Genomic DNA, 19,890 nt, shown 5'->3' on the forward strand with positions numbered 1-19,890 from the left:
GCTGCCCATCTGACTGGGTTACTCTAGCCACTCTGGGCGGCTTCCAACAAATTGAAACACAGCGAGACATCAAATATTTAAAACTTCCCTATGCAGGGCCGCCTTCAGATGTCTTCAGACGGAAGTATAATGATGTATCTCTCTGACATCTGATAGGAGGGTGTTCCACGGGGTGGCCCCACCACCAAGAAGGCCCTCTGCCTTGGAACACCCCAAGGAAGTTGAGCCCAGTGTGGAGTCCTGTGTCTTTATATCGCATGACCTGTAACCTCACATACATCAAGAAACGTTTGATGTTTATGACTCTTTGTGTGCCTTGCTTGAACCCCTGCATAAGCTTTGTTACGAATTTGGACTAGAAGGCTCCAGAGCATATGGGATTTCCATGGGGGTCTTCAGCTTCTAACTGCTTTTGCTTCTCTCCTTCCAGGACTGTTATCAAGAGACCATCTACATCTGGCTCAACATGCTCACCAGCTTGCTGTCGGAGGCCCCCTCTCTGGAGACGCTGCAGGAGATATTAGTGGTAAGGGAGCCCCCAAGGTGTCAGAGCAGGGGGAAGCAGCAGCTCCCATGCTGGAGGACAGACCCTCTTGAAATGATTGCACGGGGGGCATCTGTGGCCAACTCGCTGGTTGTGGGTGCTGATGGTCAAGTGTGCCTCTGTTCTGCTAGCAATGCTTGTGCAAGGCACACAAGATATGTCCTCTGCTGATGGCGTATGGGGAAGGGCCGTGGCTCGGGGCAGAGCATCTGTCTTACATGCCCAAGGTCCCCGGTTCAGTCCTCAGCATCTCCAGGTGGGGCTGGGAAAAGGCTCTCTGCCTGAAAGGCCAAAGGGCCAACTGCCAGTCCTCATTACCTGTGGATCAATGGCTGGGCTTGGTCTAAGGATGCTTCCTGCATTCCATTGCTATGGCTGTGGTGAGGTGTATGTTGTATTGTTGTAATTATCACACACACAAACACACCAATGACAGGTCGCAGGGCGGTTCACAACATAAAAATACAAAATCAGAACAGAAAATGCATAATAAAACAAAAGCAACCCAAGAGCCAATTAATATCTAATTCTACTAATGCTTTTTTTTTTAATAGCTTCTTTTTTCTGTGTCTTTAGTTGTTCTTGTTTTGTTTGTAAGCTGCCTCGAGTCCCTGTCTGGGAAAAAGGTGGGGTATTATTATTTGTCAGAGCTGCCCAAGGTCCCAGCTCACAGAGGGCCAACGCCAGGTCGTCGTTATATACAAAAGTCTTTATTGAAGTTCAGTTTCCATTCCAAAGCCGTAGCGCGCAGCTCTACGTCTTAAACCCTAGACAGCCGAAGTTCCGTCTGAATCTCCTCCCCCCTGACACCAGTTTAAGATTCTAGCCCTGCTCCACCTCTTCCTCTGCTCTCTTCTACTCTGGGTCCTCCTGTCCGCTGGGGCATTCCCCTTTCTGGACTCTTCTGACGCTGAGTCCCCTGACTCCTCCCCCTGCCTCCGGCGGGCTTTAGGACCCAGTTCCCAATCCTCGTTCTCTGCTGCCCTGCGCGCCTGTACCTTTGAACTTGGCTCTCGCGCCAACCCAGTGACCTTCCTCCTGACCGTTACACTGCTTCTGTCACTGCTTCCCTCTTCCGGGATGCTATCTGGACCTGACCTCCCCTCCGTTGCCTGACTCTCCGATGGAGGCGTGGTCAGCCCTGACTCCTCTTCTCTCCCTGCTGGGGGAGACGCTACCCCCGATACCTGGGACTCTTCCCCCCCACTATGCTCAGGTGGGGAAGCTGGTCCTGATCTCCAACTGCTGCTCTGGGAGTCCCCGCTGGCCCCTTGCTTCTGGAGTGTCCCCCTTGGGACCCCCCTTGCCCTGGCCACCGGCGCCCCCTTCTGTGAATCTTCCGATTCGCTGGAGAGGCTCATGGAATCTCTTGGGCCACTGTCATCTTCTCCTACGCTGCCCTCAGATTCTTCCCCTTCGCCCTCCATCTCCCCTCTTCCCTGTGCTTCTGCTCCTGAGCCCCTGACATTATTAATAATGTCAGGGACTCAGCGGGAGCGCAGGGAGGAGAGGAGATGGAGAGCAAGGGGGAGCAATCCGAGGGCAGCGTAGGAGAAGATGACAGCAGCCCGATAGATTCCACGAGCCTCTCCAGCGAATCGGAAGATTCACAGAAGGGGGCGCCGATGGGCAGGGCAAGGGGCGACCCAAGGGGGACACCCCAGAAGCAAGGGGCCAGCGGGGACTCCCAGAGCAGCAGTTGGAAATCAGGACCAGCTTCCCCACCAGAGCGTAGTGGGGGGGAGGAGTTCCAGGTATCAGAGCCCACATATGCACCACCAGCGAGAGAAGATGAGTCAGGGTTGGCCACGCCTCCATTGGAGAGCGAGGGAACGGTCAAGAGGAAAGTTGCAGGTTGGGCGCGCGCGCCAAGTTCAAATGTACAGGCGAGCGGCACAGAAGGTAGCCCGGATAGGGAACCAGGTCCTAAAGCCCGCCGGAAGGAGGGGGAAGAATCATCAGGGTCAGCGTCAGAGGAGTCCAGGAAGGATGAAACCCTAGCGGGCAGGAGGGCCCAGAGGAGAAAGGAACTTAGGAAGAGGTGGAGCAAAGTGAATGTGTTAAACTGGTGTCATAGGGGAGGAGACTCAGACGGGACTTCGCCGGTCTAAGGTCGAGACGTAGAGCTGCACGCTGCGGCTTTAAAATGGAAACTGAACCTCAATAAAGACTTTTGTACATAACTACAGCCTAGCGTTGGTCCTCTGTGAGCTGGGACCTGGAGGCAGCTCTGACAGTAAGTCCCGTCTCATTCAAAGAACCTCGCAACATGAGAGGACGCAGCGAGGGGCGAAGATTGGTGCTTCGCGAGCTCACAAAAGCAGCACAAGATGACTACTGAAGAACGACTGGCAGCTTTGCAAGACGCCGTGGCACAACTTAACGCAGAAATACTAGCGGCAAGGAGGAGAGAAGAGGAATCAGATGCTGTCTGCAAGGATCTGCAAACCAGGTGGGAAATGTTGACTAAACAGGGGCCACCGGGAGCCAAATCAGAGGGGATTGGGCTCAGGAAGAGAGGAGGGAGCCTTGTGTCGCATTTCGATGGGAGTCTGCAGCAATATCCTAACTTCAGAGCAGATGTAGTTTTTGCGCTAAAGTTGCTGGAGAAGGACTTTAGAGATGAGCAGGAGAAAGTAGGCTTCATACTAACGCATCTCCATGGAGAAGCTAAAGCGTGGTTGCGCAATCTGTGGAGAGATAATGATCCAGCCCTCCAAAATGCAAAAGCCTTCATTAAGGCAATGGACGATTGTTTTTTATCGGAGATAGATGTGGATGTCGCTAGAAAAGAGATTCATGGTTTGAAACAAGGCAGAGCCACTGTAAGGCAATATCATTCCCGCTTTTTTGCATTGGTCAGCGCGCTGGGATGGGAAAAAGACTCAGCGTCCGTCAGGGACCTGTTCTGGGAGGGGCTGAACGGGGCTGTGAAAGACGAAATCGCAAGGGGGGAGAGACCACGGAGCACTCAAGAAGTGGTCCAGAAAGCGCTGACGATTGGTGTGCGGCTAGAAGAACGTCCCTGGAGCAAAGACGAAGGGCGTTGGGGACGCACGCCAGCAAGAGCACCTCCTTTCTTTCCCAGAGACTCAGCGCGCGCTCAATCCACGCCTCCACTGGGAGGGGGAGAGGAGCCGATGGAGATAGGTGGTGCCAGGGCTCAGTCAGCAGCCAGAGCCCTCACATCGGGAGCAGTCAAAACGAAGGCTCCTAGAGGGAACAGGAAGTGTTACATCTGCAAAAGTGCTCAGCATATGGCAAAAGAGTGCCCCCAGAGGCTCCACAAGCACAATGCAGCCTCAGCAAAAGTAACAGAAGCAGTTCAGCAGAGAGAACCACAGCAGGGAAACGACGAAGTCTGGCTGGAAGCAGAGCCGCTGGGGCCCAGCCAGACGAATCAGTGAAGCAGTCCCCAGGAATCTTACAGCCCACAGACCCCCTCCCGCCCAAACCAGTGGTGCAGCTCACCGCAACACTCCAGCTTCCCAATGGGCTCACCATGGAAGTCCCTATTACCATTGACTCTGGTAGCAATGCAGACTTTATAGGAGTGGATTTCATCAAGCAACATAGTATAGCGCTCCTGCCTGCCACGATGCCCCTGAAAGTAGTGACAGTCGATGGAAGAGAATTGCTGGGGGGACAGGTGGTACAGCAAACGCCGCCCATGGTGATGCGAATTGGAAATCACCGCGAAGTCATCAGCTTCAATGTCACCCAACTGTCAGACACGCCCATAGTGTTGGGCATGAGCTGGTTGGACAGGCACAGCCCGGCATTGGCATGGTACCAGCGTAAATTGACCTTCTGCTCCTCCTACTGCGCAGAACATTGCATCATGACTAACCAGGAGGACGAGGGGCAAGAGGATGACCCACAGCTACAACTGGGCATGCTGCAAGCGGTACCCGACAAGTACAAGGCGTTTTTGGAGGTCTTCTGCGAGAAGGAAGCGGACAAGCTGCCTCCCCACAGACCCTACGACTACAAGATTGACCTCCTGCCAGGGGCAACGCTGCCGAACGGAAAACTGTATTCCATGTCTGAAGACGAACTGCAAGAGCTCAGGGAGTTCATAGATGACAATTTGAAGCGGGGATTCATCCGAGAATCCAAAGCAGTGGGGGGCAGTCCTGTGTTCTTTGTGAAGAAAAAAGACACGCCCCAAAAGAGGCTGGTAGTTGATTTCAGAATCTTAAACTCGAAAACCAAGCCCACGGCTTTCCCAATGCCCAAGATCGACGACTTGCTCGCGACGGTGAGGAAGGGACGCATCTTCACCAAGTTGGATCTACGAGGGGCGTACAATCTTATACGCATGCGGGAGGGCGACGAGTGGAAGACGGCCATGTTCACGCCCTTGGGCACCTATGAGTATAGGGTTATGCCCTTCGGTTTACAAAATGGCTCCCACTGCTTCCAAGCCTTCATGCATCACATGTTAGCGGGGCTCCTCTACAAGAAGTGCGTCTGCTTCCTGGACGACATTCTGATCTTCTCGGAATCACAGGAGGCTCACGAGAGAGATGTCAAGGAAGTCCTGCAAAGACTACGGGAGCACAGGCTTTACGCCAAACTGGAGAAATGCCAGTTCGACATGACGGAGGTGGATTTCCTGGGCTACAAGCTGTCCGACAAGGGAATCGCCATGGACAGCGCCAAGGTACGATCAGTACTGGACTGGAAAAGCCCGTGCAATCGGAAGGAGGTCCAGAGGTTTGTCGGCTTTGCTAACTTTTATTGCAAGTTCATCAAGGGTTTCTCTATGCAGACGGCGGCCATCACGGACACCCTCAGCTCCAAGAAGAAGAAGTTCATCTGGACGGAGCAGACGGAGCAGTCCTTTCAGAAACTCAAGCGTCTTTTCGCTTCCGAGGAACAACTGCTGCATGTGAACCCCAGCAGACCCATGAGGGTGGAGACGGATGCCTCCGACAGAGCCGTGGGGGCAGTCCTGTTGCAGCAAGACCCGCAAGGGGATTGGAGGCCGTGTGCTTTCTACTCCAGGAAACTCAGCAAGTCGCAGCAGAACTACACCTTCTGGGACAGAGTTGCTGGCCATTCATGCAGCCTTCAAGGCGTGGCGGCACTTCCTCATCGGAGCCAAACACACGGTGCAAGTTCGCACGGACCATAAGAATCTGGAGTACTGGCGCACGGCGCGGTTCCTGAACCAGAGACACATCCGCTGGGCGGAGTTCTTTGCGGATTTCGACTTCAGGATAGAATATATCCCCGGAGACAACAACATCAGGGCTGATGCGCTATCCAGGAAGCCGCAGTATCTGGAGGAAGCAGCACCGGTAGCGGCCAAACACATTTTCGCACCCAAGGCGTGGGCATGCGCTTCAGCCACCGTAGACCTGGAAGCAATACGGCGCAAGCTGCGAACAGATTCCTTCGCACGATCCAAGATGGAGGAGGTGCGCAGCGGCACGGCGAAGGACGACGAGTTCCAGATACGCGACGGACTGCTCCTCCGCAAGGGGGCCATCTACGTGCCGGGAGATGAACTCCGCGCGACAGTACTGCAACAGCTACACGACGCACCCAGCGCTGGACATTTCGGCAAGGACAAGACGGTGGAATTAGTAGCCAGAGACTTTTGGTGGCCCAAGATGCGGGGAGAAGTCGCGGATTACGTCACGAGGTGCGACACATGCCAAAGGGCCAAGCCAGTACAGAGACCGCCGGCGGGACTGTTAGAACCGCTATAGACCCCGTCCGAACCGTGGGAGAGGGTGGCCTTGGACTTTGTCACTGACCTGCCCAGCTCAAGGGGCAAAACAGCAGTACTCGTGGTAGTCAACATGTTCACCAAGATGGCGCACTTCATTCCTTGCGCGAAGGTGGCCACAGCGGAACAGACAGCCAAGCTGTTCATAGACCACGTGTTCAAGGTGCACAGCCTGCCACGGTCTATCCTGTCTGACCGGGGGCGCCAGTTCATCTCGAGTTTCTGGCAGAAGCTGAAGGGAATCCTGAACGTCAAGGTCAACCTAGCATCGGCAAGACACCCGCAGACCAACGGACAAGCAGAGAGGGTCAACGCCATCTTGCAGCAGTACCTGAGATGCTACGCCAACCAGCAGCCCTCGACCTGGGTGGACTACCTGCCCCTGGCCGAGTTTGCCTACAACAACACACAACACGTGTCCACGGGGGTGACACCGTTTTTCGCCAACAATGGGCGACATCCCAGGACCTTCCCGGGCTTAGAGAAAGAGGGGGAGGGGGAGCCGCAGGGAGCAGAGGCATTGGCAGAGGAGTTACAGGAGGTCCATGAACAGCTCCGTAGGCAGTTAGACCTAGCAAAACACGTATACAAGATGCAAGCAGACAAACACAGAAGAGTGGGGGAGGACATACGGGTAGGGGACTGGGTCTGGTTAGCGGCCCAGGCAGTGCCGGCCAGATCCTTAGCTAAGAAGAAGCTAGGACACAAGCAGCTAGGCCCTTACCTAGTCGAGGCACAGATCAACCCAGTGGCCTTCCGTTTGACACTACCGGAGGGTTCCAGAATGCACCCGGTCTTTCATAGATCGGTGCTAACGCCCTACAAGGCACCTCACAGGTTTCAGGAGCCAGGGACAGCTCCCAGTCCGCTTAGAGACGCACCCATGACAGGGGGGTCGCCGAGGGCGGAGCCACTCAATGAGGTGACGGAGATTTTGGACTCGAGATGGGGGGAAGAGGGGGTCGAATATCTCATTGCAAGGGAAGGTGCCCCGGCCAGCGCCAACAGCTGGGTGCCGTACTATGCGGTGGAGGAGCACTACCTCAAAGACGAGTTCCACGCACTCTTCCCACACAGGCCCATGCCGGAGGATTATTTTGACGAATATCTTTTCACCCCCACACTCTCAGCCAGTACGTTTCAGGGGTTCTCCTCGGCTGAGGAGACGGCTCCAGAGACTACCTCGCCGGAGGGTTCGATCTCAGACTTGGGTGCGGAACGCTCTTATTGGTGGGACACTCAACCTGAGGAGGAGTGGCGCAGGAGACTGCTCAGGGGGCCCTGGCACGCAGACTCCCCAGAGGAAATGGGGGGACAAGGGGGCATGGATGGGTTGGGGGAGGACCCTGGGTTCGAGCACACCGGCAACGAGATGGAAGCGGAGGAGAGCGACGTTGATGTACCCGTCACGGACTGGCAGCATGCCAGGGGGGAAGAACTGTATCCGGCATGCAACCCCACAGCACCCACGCCAGAAGAGGGGGAGGGGCGAAGGGGGGGCTTCGAGGGGGGGATGGATGTCAGGGACTCAGCGGGAGCGCAGGGAGGAGAGGAGATGGAGAGCGAGGGGGAGCAATCCGAGGGCAGCGTAGCAGAAGATGACAGCAGCCCGATAGATTCCATGAGCCTCTCCAGCGAATCGGAAGATTCACAGAAGGGGGCGCCGATGGGCAGGGCAAGGGGCGACCCAAGGGGGATACCCCAGAAGCAAGGGGCCAGCGGGGACTCCCAGAGCAGCAGTTGGAAATCAGGACCAGCTTCCCCACCAGAGCGTAGTGGGGGGGAGGAGTCCCAGGTATCAGAGCCCACATATGCACCACCAGCGAGAGAAGATGAGTCAGGGTTGGCCACGCCTCCATCGGAGAGCGAGGAAACGGTCAAGAGGAAAGTTGCAGGCTGGGCGCGCGCGCCAAGTTCAAATGTACAGGCGAGCGGCACAGAAGGTAGCCCGGATAGGGAACCAGGTCCTAAAGCCCGCCGGAAGGAGGGGGAAGAATCATCAGGGTCAGCGTCAGAGGAGTCCAGGAAGGATGAAACCCTAGCGGGCAGGAGGGCCCAGAGGAGAAAGGAACTTAGGAAGAGGTGGAGCAAAGCGAGAGTGTTAATAGGGGAGGAGACTCAGACGGGACTTCGCCGGTCTAAGGTCGAGACGTAGAGCTGCGCGCTGCGGCTTTAAAATGGAAACTGAACCTCAATAAAGACTTTTGTACATAACTACAGCCTAGCGTTGGTCCTCTGTGAGCTGGGACCTGGAGGCAGCTCTGACAATAACAGATTTAACCGTTTCATCTTGTGTATTGCATTTCAACAGCAAGTTACACATCTTGGTTTTAGGATCTAACAATTCTGTTTCCAATTTTGATTTTTCCGCCAGCGGGGACTCCCAGAGCAGCAGTTGGAAATCAGGACCAGCTTCCCCACCTGAGCATAGTGGGGGGGAAGAGTCACAGGTATCGGGAGTAGCGTCTCCCCCAGCAGGGAGAGGAGAGGAGTCAGGGCTGACCACGCCTCCATCGGAGAGTCAGACAACGGAGGGGAGGTCAGATCCGGCCAGTATCCCGGAGGAGGGAAGCAGTGACAGAAGTAGTGTAACGGTCAGGAGGAAGGTCACTGGGTTGGCGCGAGAGGCAAGTTCAAATGTACAGGAGCGCGGGACAGCAGAGAATGAGGATTGGGAACCGGGTCCTAAAGCCCGCCGGAGGCAGGGGGAGGAGCTAAGCGACTCAGCGTCAGAGGAGTCCAGAAAGGGGAATGCCCCAGCGGGCAGGAGGACCCAGAGGAGAAGAGAGCAGCGGAAAAGGTGGAGCAGTGCTAGGATCTTAAACTGGTGTCAGGGGGGAGGAGATTCAGACGGGACTTCGCCGGTCTAGGGTTTAAGACGTAGAGCTACGCGCTGCGGCTTTGAAATGGAAACTGAACCTCAATAAAGACTTTTGTACATAATGGATTCAAGATGGCGATGAGGTAAGACGCATTTGCCGGAGCTCATTTTGAATCCTCCCTAAATTTGTGTTGTGGCTCCCAGCTTTTCAAGTTCTTGCTGGAAATTGTACCAGGGTGTTGGAGTCCATGCTAGGAGTTTACATTGCCGATAACTGTAAAGCCTGCATCGTAAATCAGCTTTAACGAGCAGATAATTGTATGCTCCGGCAGCCTTGGAAGCAGCCTTCGACTCACCGGTTGCCCGCCAGCTCCCACCCAGTTGTATTTTTATTACCTTTTATTACCTTTTAATCACTGCTATTTTAAACGACTCACAATGATGGGTCAAGGCAAACGCCTAAGGGATTGTGACGAGGCTTTGCCCTCCCCAAGAGCCAAACAATCAAAAACCGACCCCCCCGTGTCTGGCAAATGGAGTGTTCCCACTGAACACTGCTATAGGGTGAAAACTCAGAACCGTTTCTACCCACTAATGTCCCCAGAAACAACGTCAACACCAGAGGAATTGTTTTCACCTCAGATTAAAACTGCAAACGGCAAGCTTGGAGGAGGAGAGGGTATCCCACTGAAGGTGGTACAAGACACCGGAACTGAGGACTGCGCAAGACAAGAACATAACGACAGCCTGGCGTTGGTCCTCTGTGAGCTGGGACCTAGGGGCAGCTCTGACAGTAAGGTTGGAAGGATTTGCTAAAATAACGATTTGAACTAGAATACAAAATTGGGAGGTGTGAGGAGATCAAGGAAATAAGTAAAGGAAGAAAGTTATGTAAAGGTTTAATCAGTTTTTTTTCTCTTTTCTAAGTGAATGTATTTTTATTTTTATTTTTATTTTTTTTATTTTTTCTGTTGCTGTTGTATTCTTTTTTCTTGTATTTGTATTGTATTGTTCTTTTTTTCTTTTTGTAACTTTTAAACTCCGAATAAATATTATTTTAAAAAAAACAAAACAAAGAAGGATGTTCTTTTCATCATACGGGATTGGAATGCTAAAGTAGGGAGTCAAGAGATAAAAGGAACAACTGGCAAGTTTGGCCTTGGAGATCAAAACGAAGCAGGGCAAAGGCTAATAGAGTTCTGTCAAGCGAATAAGCTGGTCATCACAAACACTCTTTTCCAATGACACAAGAGACGACTCTACACATGGACATCACCGGATGGGCAGCATCAAAATCAGATTGATTATATTCTCTGCAGCCAAAGATGGAGAAGCTCTATACAGTCAGCAAAAACAAGACCTGGAGCTGACTGTGGCTCAGATCATCAGCTTCTTATAGCAAAATTCAGGCTTAAAATGAAGAAAGTAGGAAAAACCACTGGGCCGATAAGATACAATCTAAATCAAATCCCTTATGAATACACAGTGGAAGTGAGGAACAGGTTTAAGGATTTAGATTTGCTGGACAGAGTGCCTGAAGAACTATGGATGGAGGCTCACAACATTATACAGGAGACAGTAACGAAAAACATCCCAATGAAAAGGAAATGCAAGAAAGCAAAGTGGCTTTGTAACAAGGCCTTACAAATAGCGGGGGAGAGAAGGCAAGCAAAATGTGAGGGAGATAGTGAAAGATACAGGAAATTGAATGCAGATTTCCAAAAAATAGCAAAGAGAGACAAAAAGGCCTTCTTAAACGAGCAATGCAAAGAAATAGAGGAAAACAACAGAATGGGAAGAACCAGAGATTTGTTCAAGAAAATTGGAGATATGAAAGTAACATTTCGTCCAAAGATTACCATAATAAAGGACAAAAGTGGTAAGGACCTAACAGAAGCAGAAGACATCCATATGACAACCATATGTCAGGAGTGCTCTTGATGGTGTTTCCTGCTTGGCAGGGGGTTGGACTCGATGGCCCTTGTGGTCTATTCCAACTCTATGATTCTATGATTCTACATCAAAAAGAGGTGGCAAGAATATACAGAGGAATTATACCAGAAAGATATGGATGGCTCGTACACCCTAGGTAGTGTGGTTGCTGACCTTGAGCCAGACATCTTGGAGAGTGAAGTCAAATGGGCCTTAGAAAGCACTGCAAATAACAAGGCCAGTGGAAGTGATGGTATTCCAGCTGAACTATTTAAAATTTTAAAAGATGATGCTGTTAAGGTGCTACACTCAATATGCCAGCAAGTTTGAAAAACTCAGCAGTGGCCAGAGGATTGGAGAAGATCAGTCTACGTCCCAATCCCAAAGAAGGGCAGTGCCAAAGGATGCTCCAATTACCACACAATTGCACTCATTTCACACGCTAGCAAGGTTATGCTTAAAATTCTACAAGGAAGACTCAAGCAGTATGTGAACCGAGAACTCCCAGAAGTGCAAGCTGGATTTAGAAGAGGCAGAGGAACCAGAGACCAAATTGCAAACATGCGCTGGATTATGAAGAAAGCTAGAGAGTTCCAGAAAGACATCTACTTCTGCTTCATTGACTATGCAAAAGCCTTTGACTGTGTCGACCACAGCAAACTATGGCAAGTTCTTAAAGAAATGGGAGTGCCTGATCACCTCATCTGTCTCCTGAGAAATCTCTATGTGGGACAAGAAGCTACAGTTAGAACTGGATATGGAACAACCGATTGGTTCAATATTGGGAAAGGAGTACGACAAGGCTGTATATTGTCTCCCTGCTTATTTAACTTATATGCAGAATTCATCATGCGAAAGGCTGGGCTGGATGAATCCCTAGCTGGAATTAAGATTGCCGGAAGAAATATCAACAACCTCAGATATGCAGATAATAATAATAATAATAATAAAATGTGGAAATCTGCCCCAAAACCTGCTCTGACCCTAACGCTGTGAAGATGGAAATGAAACTAACATTAACTGGTTCCTTCAGATGGAAGATGAATGACACCTTATTAAGAGATCAAGAGATTGTTAAGAAGGCCCAAAAGACTCTGAGAGACTACTTTGAAGTAAACCTGAAAACTACAGTTGAAAAAAGAGTAATCTGGGATGCAAGTAAAGCGGTCATGAGGGGGTTTCTGATACAACAGAATGCTATAAAAAAGAGAACCCAAAATGAGAAAAAAGAAAAATTTTTGGAGAAAATAAAAGAAGGAGAGGAAAAATTAAGATCGAAACCAAAGTCACAGGAGATTCTGAGAGAAATTAAACTATATCAAGTACAATATTTGAAATAGTTAAACCAGGAAATTGAGTGGAAAATTAAACAAATGAGACAAAAGACTTTTGAATCAGCAAATAAATGTGGGAAACTGCTAGCGTGGCAGTTGAAAAAAAAGACAGAAGTTGAATACGGTTACAAATCTTGAGGTTGAAGGAAAAAACATTCAGAATCCTGTGGAGATTAGAAAGTGCTTCCAGAGATACTTCAAACAACTCTATACCCAGGGGCCACAGAACGAGACTGAGATAGACCAATTTCTAAGAACAAATGGATTACAAAAAATATCTCAAGAAAATGAGATAACATTGAACTATAAAATAACAGAACAGGAGATTGAAGGTGCTGTCAGGGACTCAGCGGGAGCGCAGGGAGGAGAGGAGATGGAGACCGAGGGGGAGCAATCCGAGGGCAGCGTAGGAGAGGATGACAGCAGCCCAATAGATTCCGTGAGCCTCTCCAGCGAATCGGAAGATTCACAGAAGGGGGCGCCGATGGGCAGGGCAAGGGGGGACCCAAGGGGGACACCCCAGAAACAAGGGGCCAGCGGGGACTCCCAGAGCAGCAGTTGGAAATCAGGACCAGCTTCCCCACCAGAGCGTAGTGGGGGGGGGGAGTCCCAGGTATCAGAGCCCACATATTCACCACCAGCGAGAGAAGAGGAGTCAGGGGTGGCCACGCCTCCATCGGAGAGTGAGGGAACGGTCAAGAGGAAAGTTGCAGGCTGGGCGCGCGTGCCAAGTTCAACTGTACAGGCGAGCGGCACAGAAGGTAGCCCGGATAGGGAACCAGGTCCTAAAGCCCGCCAGAAGGAGGGGGAAGAATCATCAGGGTCAGCGTCAGAGGAGTCCAGGAAGGATGAAACCCTAGCGGGCAGGAGGGCCCAGAGGAGAAAGGAACTTAGGAAGAGGTGGAGCAAAGCGAATGTGTTAAACTGGTGTCATAGGGGAGGAGACTCAGACGGGACTTCGCCGGTCTTGGGTTGAGACGTAGAGCTGCGCGCTGCGGCTTTAAAATGGAAACTGAACCTCAATAAAGACTTTTGTACATAACTACAGCCTAGCGTTGGTCCTCTGTGAGCTGGGACCTAGAGGCAGCTCTGACAGGGGCCATTCAAAACATGCAACTAGGCAAGTCTCCAGGACTGGACAGATTAACCTCCAAGTATTACAAGACTTTGAAAGACTATTTAATTCAACCATTAAAGGAGGTATTGTTAGGGGGTTCCCAAGGGGAACGCCCCAGGAGCAAGGGAGCAGCAGGGACTCCCAGAGCAGTAGTTGGAAATCAGGACCAGCTTCCCCACCAGAGCAGAGTGGGGGGGAAGAGTCCCAAGGATCAGGGCCAGTGCATTCCCCACCAGGGAGAGAAGATAAGGCAGGGCTGACCACGCCTCCATCAGAAAGTCGGACAACGGAGGAGAGGTCAGATCCGGCCAGTATCCCGGAAGAGGGAAGCAGTGACCGAAGTCCTAAGTGACCCGGAAGAGGGAAGCAGTGACCGAAGTCCTAACCTCTTCCTAAGTTCCTTTCTCCTCTGGGCCCTCCTGCCCGCTAGGGTTTCATCCTTCCTGGACTCCTCTGACGCTGACCCTGATGATTCTTCCCCCTCCTTCCGGCGGGCTTTAGGACCTGGTTCCCTATCCGGGCTACCTTCTGTGCCGCTCGCCTGTACATTTGAACTTGGCGCGCGCGCCCAGCCTGCAACTTTCCTCTTGACCGTTCCCTCGCTCTCCGATGGAGGCGTGGCCAACCCTGACTCATCTTCTCTCGCTGGTGGTGCATATGTGGGCTCTGATACCTGGAACTCCTCCCCCCCACTACGCTCTGGTGGGGAAGCTGGTCCTGATTTCCAACTGCTGCTCTGGGAGTCCCCGCTGGCCCCTTGTTTCTGGGGTGTCCCCCTTGGGTCCCCCCTTGCCCTGCCCATCGGCGCCCCCTTCTGTGAATCTTCCGATTCGCTGGAGAGGCTCATGGAATCTATTGGGCTGCTGTCATCTTCTCCTACGCTGCCCTCGGATTGCTCCCCCTCGCTCTCCATCTCCTCTCCTCCCTGCGCTCCCGCTGAGACCCTGACAGTTATGATTAAATGGGCACAAGATTTTGGACATAACATTATGATGGCTGACTGGGAAAAGTTATGGACCACAGGTATTAAGTTTACGGCTTGTAATGCCTTAAGAGAGAATATAATGAAAATGATTTACAGGTGGTACCTAACATCAGTCAAGCTGGCAAAAATTTACTATTTGCCCGATAATAAATGTTGGAAATGTAAAGAGATTGAGGGCACATTCTTTCACCTTTGGTGGACATGCCCTAGGATTAAGGCCTTCTGGGAGATGATTTATAATGAAATGAAAAAGGTACTTAAATATACCTTCCAGAAGAAACCAGAGGCCTTTCTCCTGGGCATGGTGTGAAGGGAGGATAGAACTTTTTTTATGTACGCTACAACAGCAGCAAGAATACTCATCGCAAAGTATTGGAAGACACACGAATTACCCACCCGAGAAGAATGGCAGACGAAAGTGATGGACTATATGGAATTGGCTGAGATGACTGGCAGAATCCGGGACCAAGGAGAAGAGTCGGTGGAAGAAGATTGGAAAAAATTTAAAGTATATCTTCAAAAATATTGTAAAATTAAGGACTGTTAGAAAGATGTTGGAAAAAGAAAATTAGGTGGTTTTGGTAGAAATGATATAAAGGATTAAGGAAAAATGAGTTGATGAAATTGACGAAAGAGAGGACGTTAAATTATAATATATTAAATTAAATTACTTAAATGAAAATAAGTGTCAGGGGTTCCGGAGCAGAAGCACAGGGAAGAGGGGACATGGAGAGCGAAGGGGAAGAATCGGAGGGCAGCGTAGGAGAAGATGACAGTGGCCCGAGAGATTCCATGAGCCTCTCCAGCGAATCGGAAGATTCACAGAAGGGGGCGCCGGTGGCCAGGGGTAGGGGGGTCCCAAGGGGAACGCCCCAGGAGCAAGGGGGCAGCAGGGACTCCCAGAGCAGTAGTTGGAAATCAGGACCAGCTTCCCCACCAGAGCAGAGTGGGGGGGAAGAGTCCCAAGGATCGGGGCCAGTGCATTCCCCACCAGGGAGAGAAGATAAGGCAGGGCTGACCACGCCTCCATCAGAAAGTCGGACAACGGAGGGGAGGTCAGATCCGGCCAGTATCACGGAAGAGGGAAGCAGTGACCGAAGTAGTGTAACGGTTAGGAGAAAGGTCACTGGGTTGGCGCGAGAGGCAAGTTCAAATGTACAGGAGCGCGGGACAGCAGAGAATGAGGATTGGGAACCGGGTCCTAAAGCCTGCCGGAGGGAGGGGGAGGAGCTAAGCGACTCAGCGTCGGAAGAGTCCAGAAAGGGCAATGCCCCAGCGGGCAGGAGGACCCAGAGGAGGAGAGAGCAGCGTAAAAGGTGGAGCAGGGCTAGGATCTTAAACTGGTGTCATAGGGGAGGAGACTCAGACGGGACTTCACTGATCTAGGGTTTAAGATGTAGGGCTGCACGCTGTGGCTTTGAAATGGAAACTGAACTTCAATAAAGACTTTTGTACATTACCACAGCCTAGCATTGGTCCTCTGTGAGCTGGGACCTAGAGGCAGCTCTGACAGGTATGTAACGAGATTTTGGAGGGAAAGAAGGCGCCGGAGTCGTGGAAAGAAGCCTTCATCACACTTATACCGAAATCTGAATCTGAAAAGACACAACTTAAGAACTACCGTCCTATTTCCCTTCTAAATGTGGATTACAAAATTTTTGCAGATATTTTAGCTAATAGATTAAAAAGAGTTTTAAATGAAGTAATACATAAAGATCAGGCAGGCTTTCTCCCAGGCAGACATTTGTCTGACAATACAAGGAATATCATTGACATTTTGGAGCTATTACAAGAGAATATTAATACAAAAGCAGTTTTAATTTTTATTGATGTGGAGAAGGCCTTTGACAACATTTCTTGGAATTTTATGAAGAAAAATCTTAAGGGAATGGGAGTGGGACGGGGGTTTGAAAATGGGATAGAAGCAATTTATTCAGAACAAAAGGCAAAACTGATAGTTAATAATGTGGTGTCAGAAGAGTTTAGGATTGAAAAAGGAACACGACAGGGCTGCCCTATCTCTCCATTGTTATTTATATCGGTCCTGGAGGTGCTTTTGAACATGATCAGAAGGGACCGGTTGATCCAGGGAATTAGGGTCGGAGCTAAACAATATAAACTTAAGGCTTTCGCAGATGACTTGGTTTTGTGTGGCTATTCCCTCCCCCCCACAGGTGGAATAAATGAAGACAACGGACACAGAGTTTTAGGTTAATGGGCGAAAATGGCCACAACTTTATTGATTACAGGAAAGAAGGGTATTGGCTTTAGGCATTGGCCCTAACCGACTATCCGGTCTGACCGGGAAGGGTTAAACACCAACAGGGGGAGCCACCCGAGATGCATATCCCTAGGCGCTCCCCGAGGGGTTACCGCTCGGGGGCGCGCTTTAGGCCCTAGCCTCCGTAGGTTTCGGACGAGGCGTCGCCCCTCGGAGTCCTTTAACGAACTACCCTTCAAGCATTGGGGGAGGTGATGGCGTTCCTCCCCCCCAACCTCATCTGCATGATAATACCCTGGCCAATGCCTACCGCCACCGAGCCGCAAGCCGGCTCGCCGCCAATACCCTCAGACCTGTAACCAATCCCTAACGCCTTGAAAAATATCTGCCAACCAAATAACATTGCCAGCATCAGATAGATGCACGCCATCCCAGTGATAAAGCATTTCCTTGTCAAACCGTATGCATGGGTGCTGAATGACCTGACCGCCCCATGCGGCCACTCTACGAGCCACCGTGCGCTCCACAATCCTCCTAGCTTTGTTCACAGCCACGGGTTTTTCTGCATCCCGCCAACATCGCCTTTCCAGCAAAGATGACCAAATTATTGTAATGTTTTCATGGGATGCCCTCAACAATTCCAAGTCATTGATAATGTTCCATATCAAGTCCACCCCTTTCCTATACGCCAAGTCGTTCTCGCCCAGCTGGATGACCATGGCACTGGGTGGGCCCTCAATGCCACTCCCACCCAGGGCTGCCACTCTACGCACCACCGCCCAATGCAAGGCTTTCCTAGCCCTGTTTATGGCTATCGGGCACCTGCAATCTCTCCAAACCCGCCTCTCCATCCACGAGGCCCAAATAAAATAGTAGTGACGTTTGGGTAAGAGGCCTTAAGTTCCTCCAAGTCACTAAAGATATGCCACATCAAGTCGACTGCCTTTCTGTAAGCTAACACTTTTCGCCTAATTGGATAACTAAAGCATCTGGGGGCCCCTCCGCCGCCGCTCTGGCCCTAATAGCGGGCAACATTTTGGCCCAGCGCATTCTCCTTCGAGAGATCCAAGATATATTTATGTAGCTAAGGTGCGGCCCGAGACCGGAATTGATGGCGCGGACCCTGGCCCAATGCACCATGCTGTGCCCGATTATCCAGATGCGCGCCCTCATAGCTCCTGCACCCTAGGTCCCCATTAACGGCATGGTTTATATCCCAGTGGACGGTGCAGGGCCTATACTCCAAATATGCATCACAACGTCACCTGAAAGCAAAAGAAGGTAACAAAGCCAGGTCAGGTATACTGTGAACAATCACAAGGTCTTATGAATATATCCTTTATATGCATCAGACTTCCCTTAATGCATCAGACTTCCACTGCCCCCAAGTCCTTCATCCTTTCAGATGAGAGTCCCAAATGCACTGCTGTGGTGGCGGCCCCAATCTGAAAGGAGTTAACCGTGAATTTAGCTGAGGGTAAACCTCAGGCAGCAATCGCCCTTCGCATAACGTGCATGGACTGATGCCGTGCAAGGCCGGAGCCATCCCAATGTTCGAGGAATGGACCTGAGACGGTTGGTCCCATGTACATGAATTGTTTAGTGTCCTTTACTGCTGATCGGTTTTGGAACATTGGACATGCAGGACTAAATTGGATCTGAACAAGGTCAGGTCTCTCAAACTACCTCGGGCAGTGGAATCTGGTTGGCCCTTACAAACCACTTCGCCACTGCGCATAGCGCCAAAGGCAATGGAGTATGCAGCTGTAAATAACTGGGCCTTGTCCTCGGACCAACAGATACTTCTAAATTTCCTTTCTTCTTGTTTGTTTTTTTTAAATGGTTTATTATTAATTATTATTATTATTATTATTTTACATTTATTTATTTATTTATTTATGTATTAGCATAGAATGTCATAAGTTAAGGGTCTTCTACCAGCACTTTTAGGAGGCTGCGGCCTGCGCCAGCCCCATAGTGCTCTTCACACTAAGAAGGCCACACCAGGGTCTCTGGATTAAACAACCTTACAGAAAAAAGAGATTGCGGCCTACTGGATGTTTAAGAGTCTTTGCTGCACGACCCAGCACTCTCCAATGTACCAAGTATTGCAGAGCTTCAGCCTTGGTAGGAGGCGTGTGAAGCTTAGGATTTTTTATTTTATTTTTTTTTAAATGATATTTATTAAGATTTCACAAAATATAACAAACAACAACAAACAACAGACATCAGAAATACAAACAATATCAAAAAACACAAAAAACAAAACATACAAAAGATTCAACATAATAATAAAAGAAACATTAAAAAACAACTCTGGTTCATTCTAATAGTCTTCAAAACCTTATTTTCCTTGCTTCCTCCCGCCTTCCCTTCTTATATTCCACTTTAAAAAATTTTTTCAGCAAGCTCATTCAAATTCGTTTTATCCTTTATCTTTCCCTTTATACTCTTCCTTATCCTAATCACTGGATCCCCATTGTCAGGGCTGCCTCCAGGTCCCAGCTCACAGAGGACCAACGCTAGGCTGTAGTTATGTACAAAAGTCTTTATTGAGATTCAGTCTCCATTTTAAAGCCGCAGCGTGCAGCTCTACATCTCGACCTTAGACCGGCGAAGTCCTGTCTGAGTCTCCTCCCCCTCCACACCAGTTTAAGACTCTCGCTTTGCTCCACCTCTTCCTAAATTCCTTTCTCCTCTGGGCCCTCCTGCCCGCTAGGGTCTCATCCTTCCTGGACTCCTCTGACGCTGACCCTGACGATTCTTGCCCCTCCTTCCGGCGGGCTTTAGGACCTGGTTCCCTATCCGGGCTACCTTCTGTGCCGCTCGCCTGTACCTTTGAACTTGGCGCGCGTGCCCAGCCTGCAACTTTCCTCTTAACCGTTAACTCGCTCTCCGATGGAGGCGTGGTCCACCCTGACTCATCTTCTCTCGCTGGTGGTGCATATGTGGGCTCTGACACCTGGGACTCCTCCCCCCCACTACGCTCTGGTGGGGAAGCTGGTCCTGATTTGCAACTGCTGCTCTGGGAGTCCCCGCTGGCCCCTTGCTTCTGGGGTGTCCCCCTTGGGTCGCCCCTTGCCCTGCCCATCGGCGCCCCCTTCTGTGAATCTTCCGATTCACTGGAGAGGCTCATGGAATCTATCGGGCTGCTGTCATATTCTCCTACGCTGCCCTCGGATTGCTCCCCCTCGCT

General features: G+C 50.9%; 1 protein-coding gene across 5 annotated transcripts in view; it reads left to right on the forward strand.

Annotated features, from left to right (window-relative positions):
- LOC307206182 (uncharacterized protein) overlaps positions 1 to 19,890 on the forward strand; it is a 164,543-nt gene that overhangs the window by 34,838 nt on the left and 109,815 nt on the right. For 3 of the 5 annotated variants that reach the window (XR_013834303.1, XM_079959025.1, XM_079959024.1), the window contains one exon: positions 431 to 1,090. The exons of 1 other annotated variant lie outside the window; for it this stretch is intronic. Coding sequence is in view for 3 of the 4 variants with exons in the window: in XM_079959025.1 (XP_079815151.1) it covers positions 431 to 715 (285 nt within the window). In the remaining variant the exon portion in view is untranslated. Of the gene's footprint in view, positions 1 to 430; positions 1,091 to 19,890 lie in introns of those variants that run through there. One more of the 5 variants, XM_079959026.1, reaches the window with a different exon arrangement.

This window comes from Podarcis cretensis (genome assembly GCF_951804945.1).
Source record: "Podarcis cretensis genome assembly, chromosome: 17".
Classification (NCBI taxonomy): domain Eukaryota; kingdom Metazoa; phylum Chordata; class Lepidosauria; order Squamata; family Lacertidae; genus Podarcis; species Podarcis cretensis.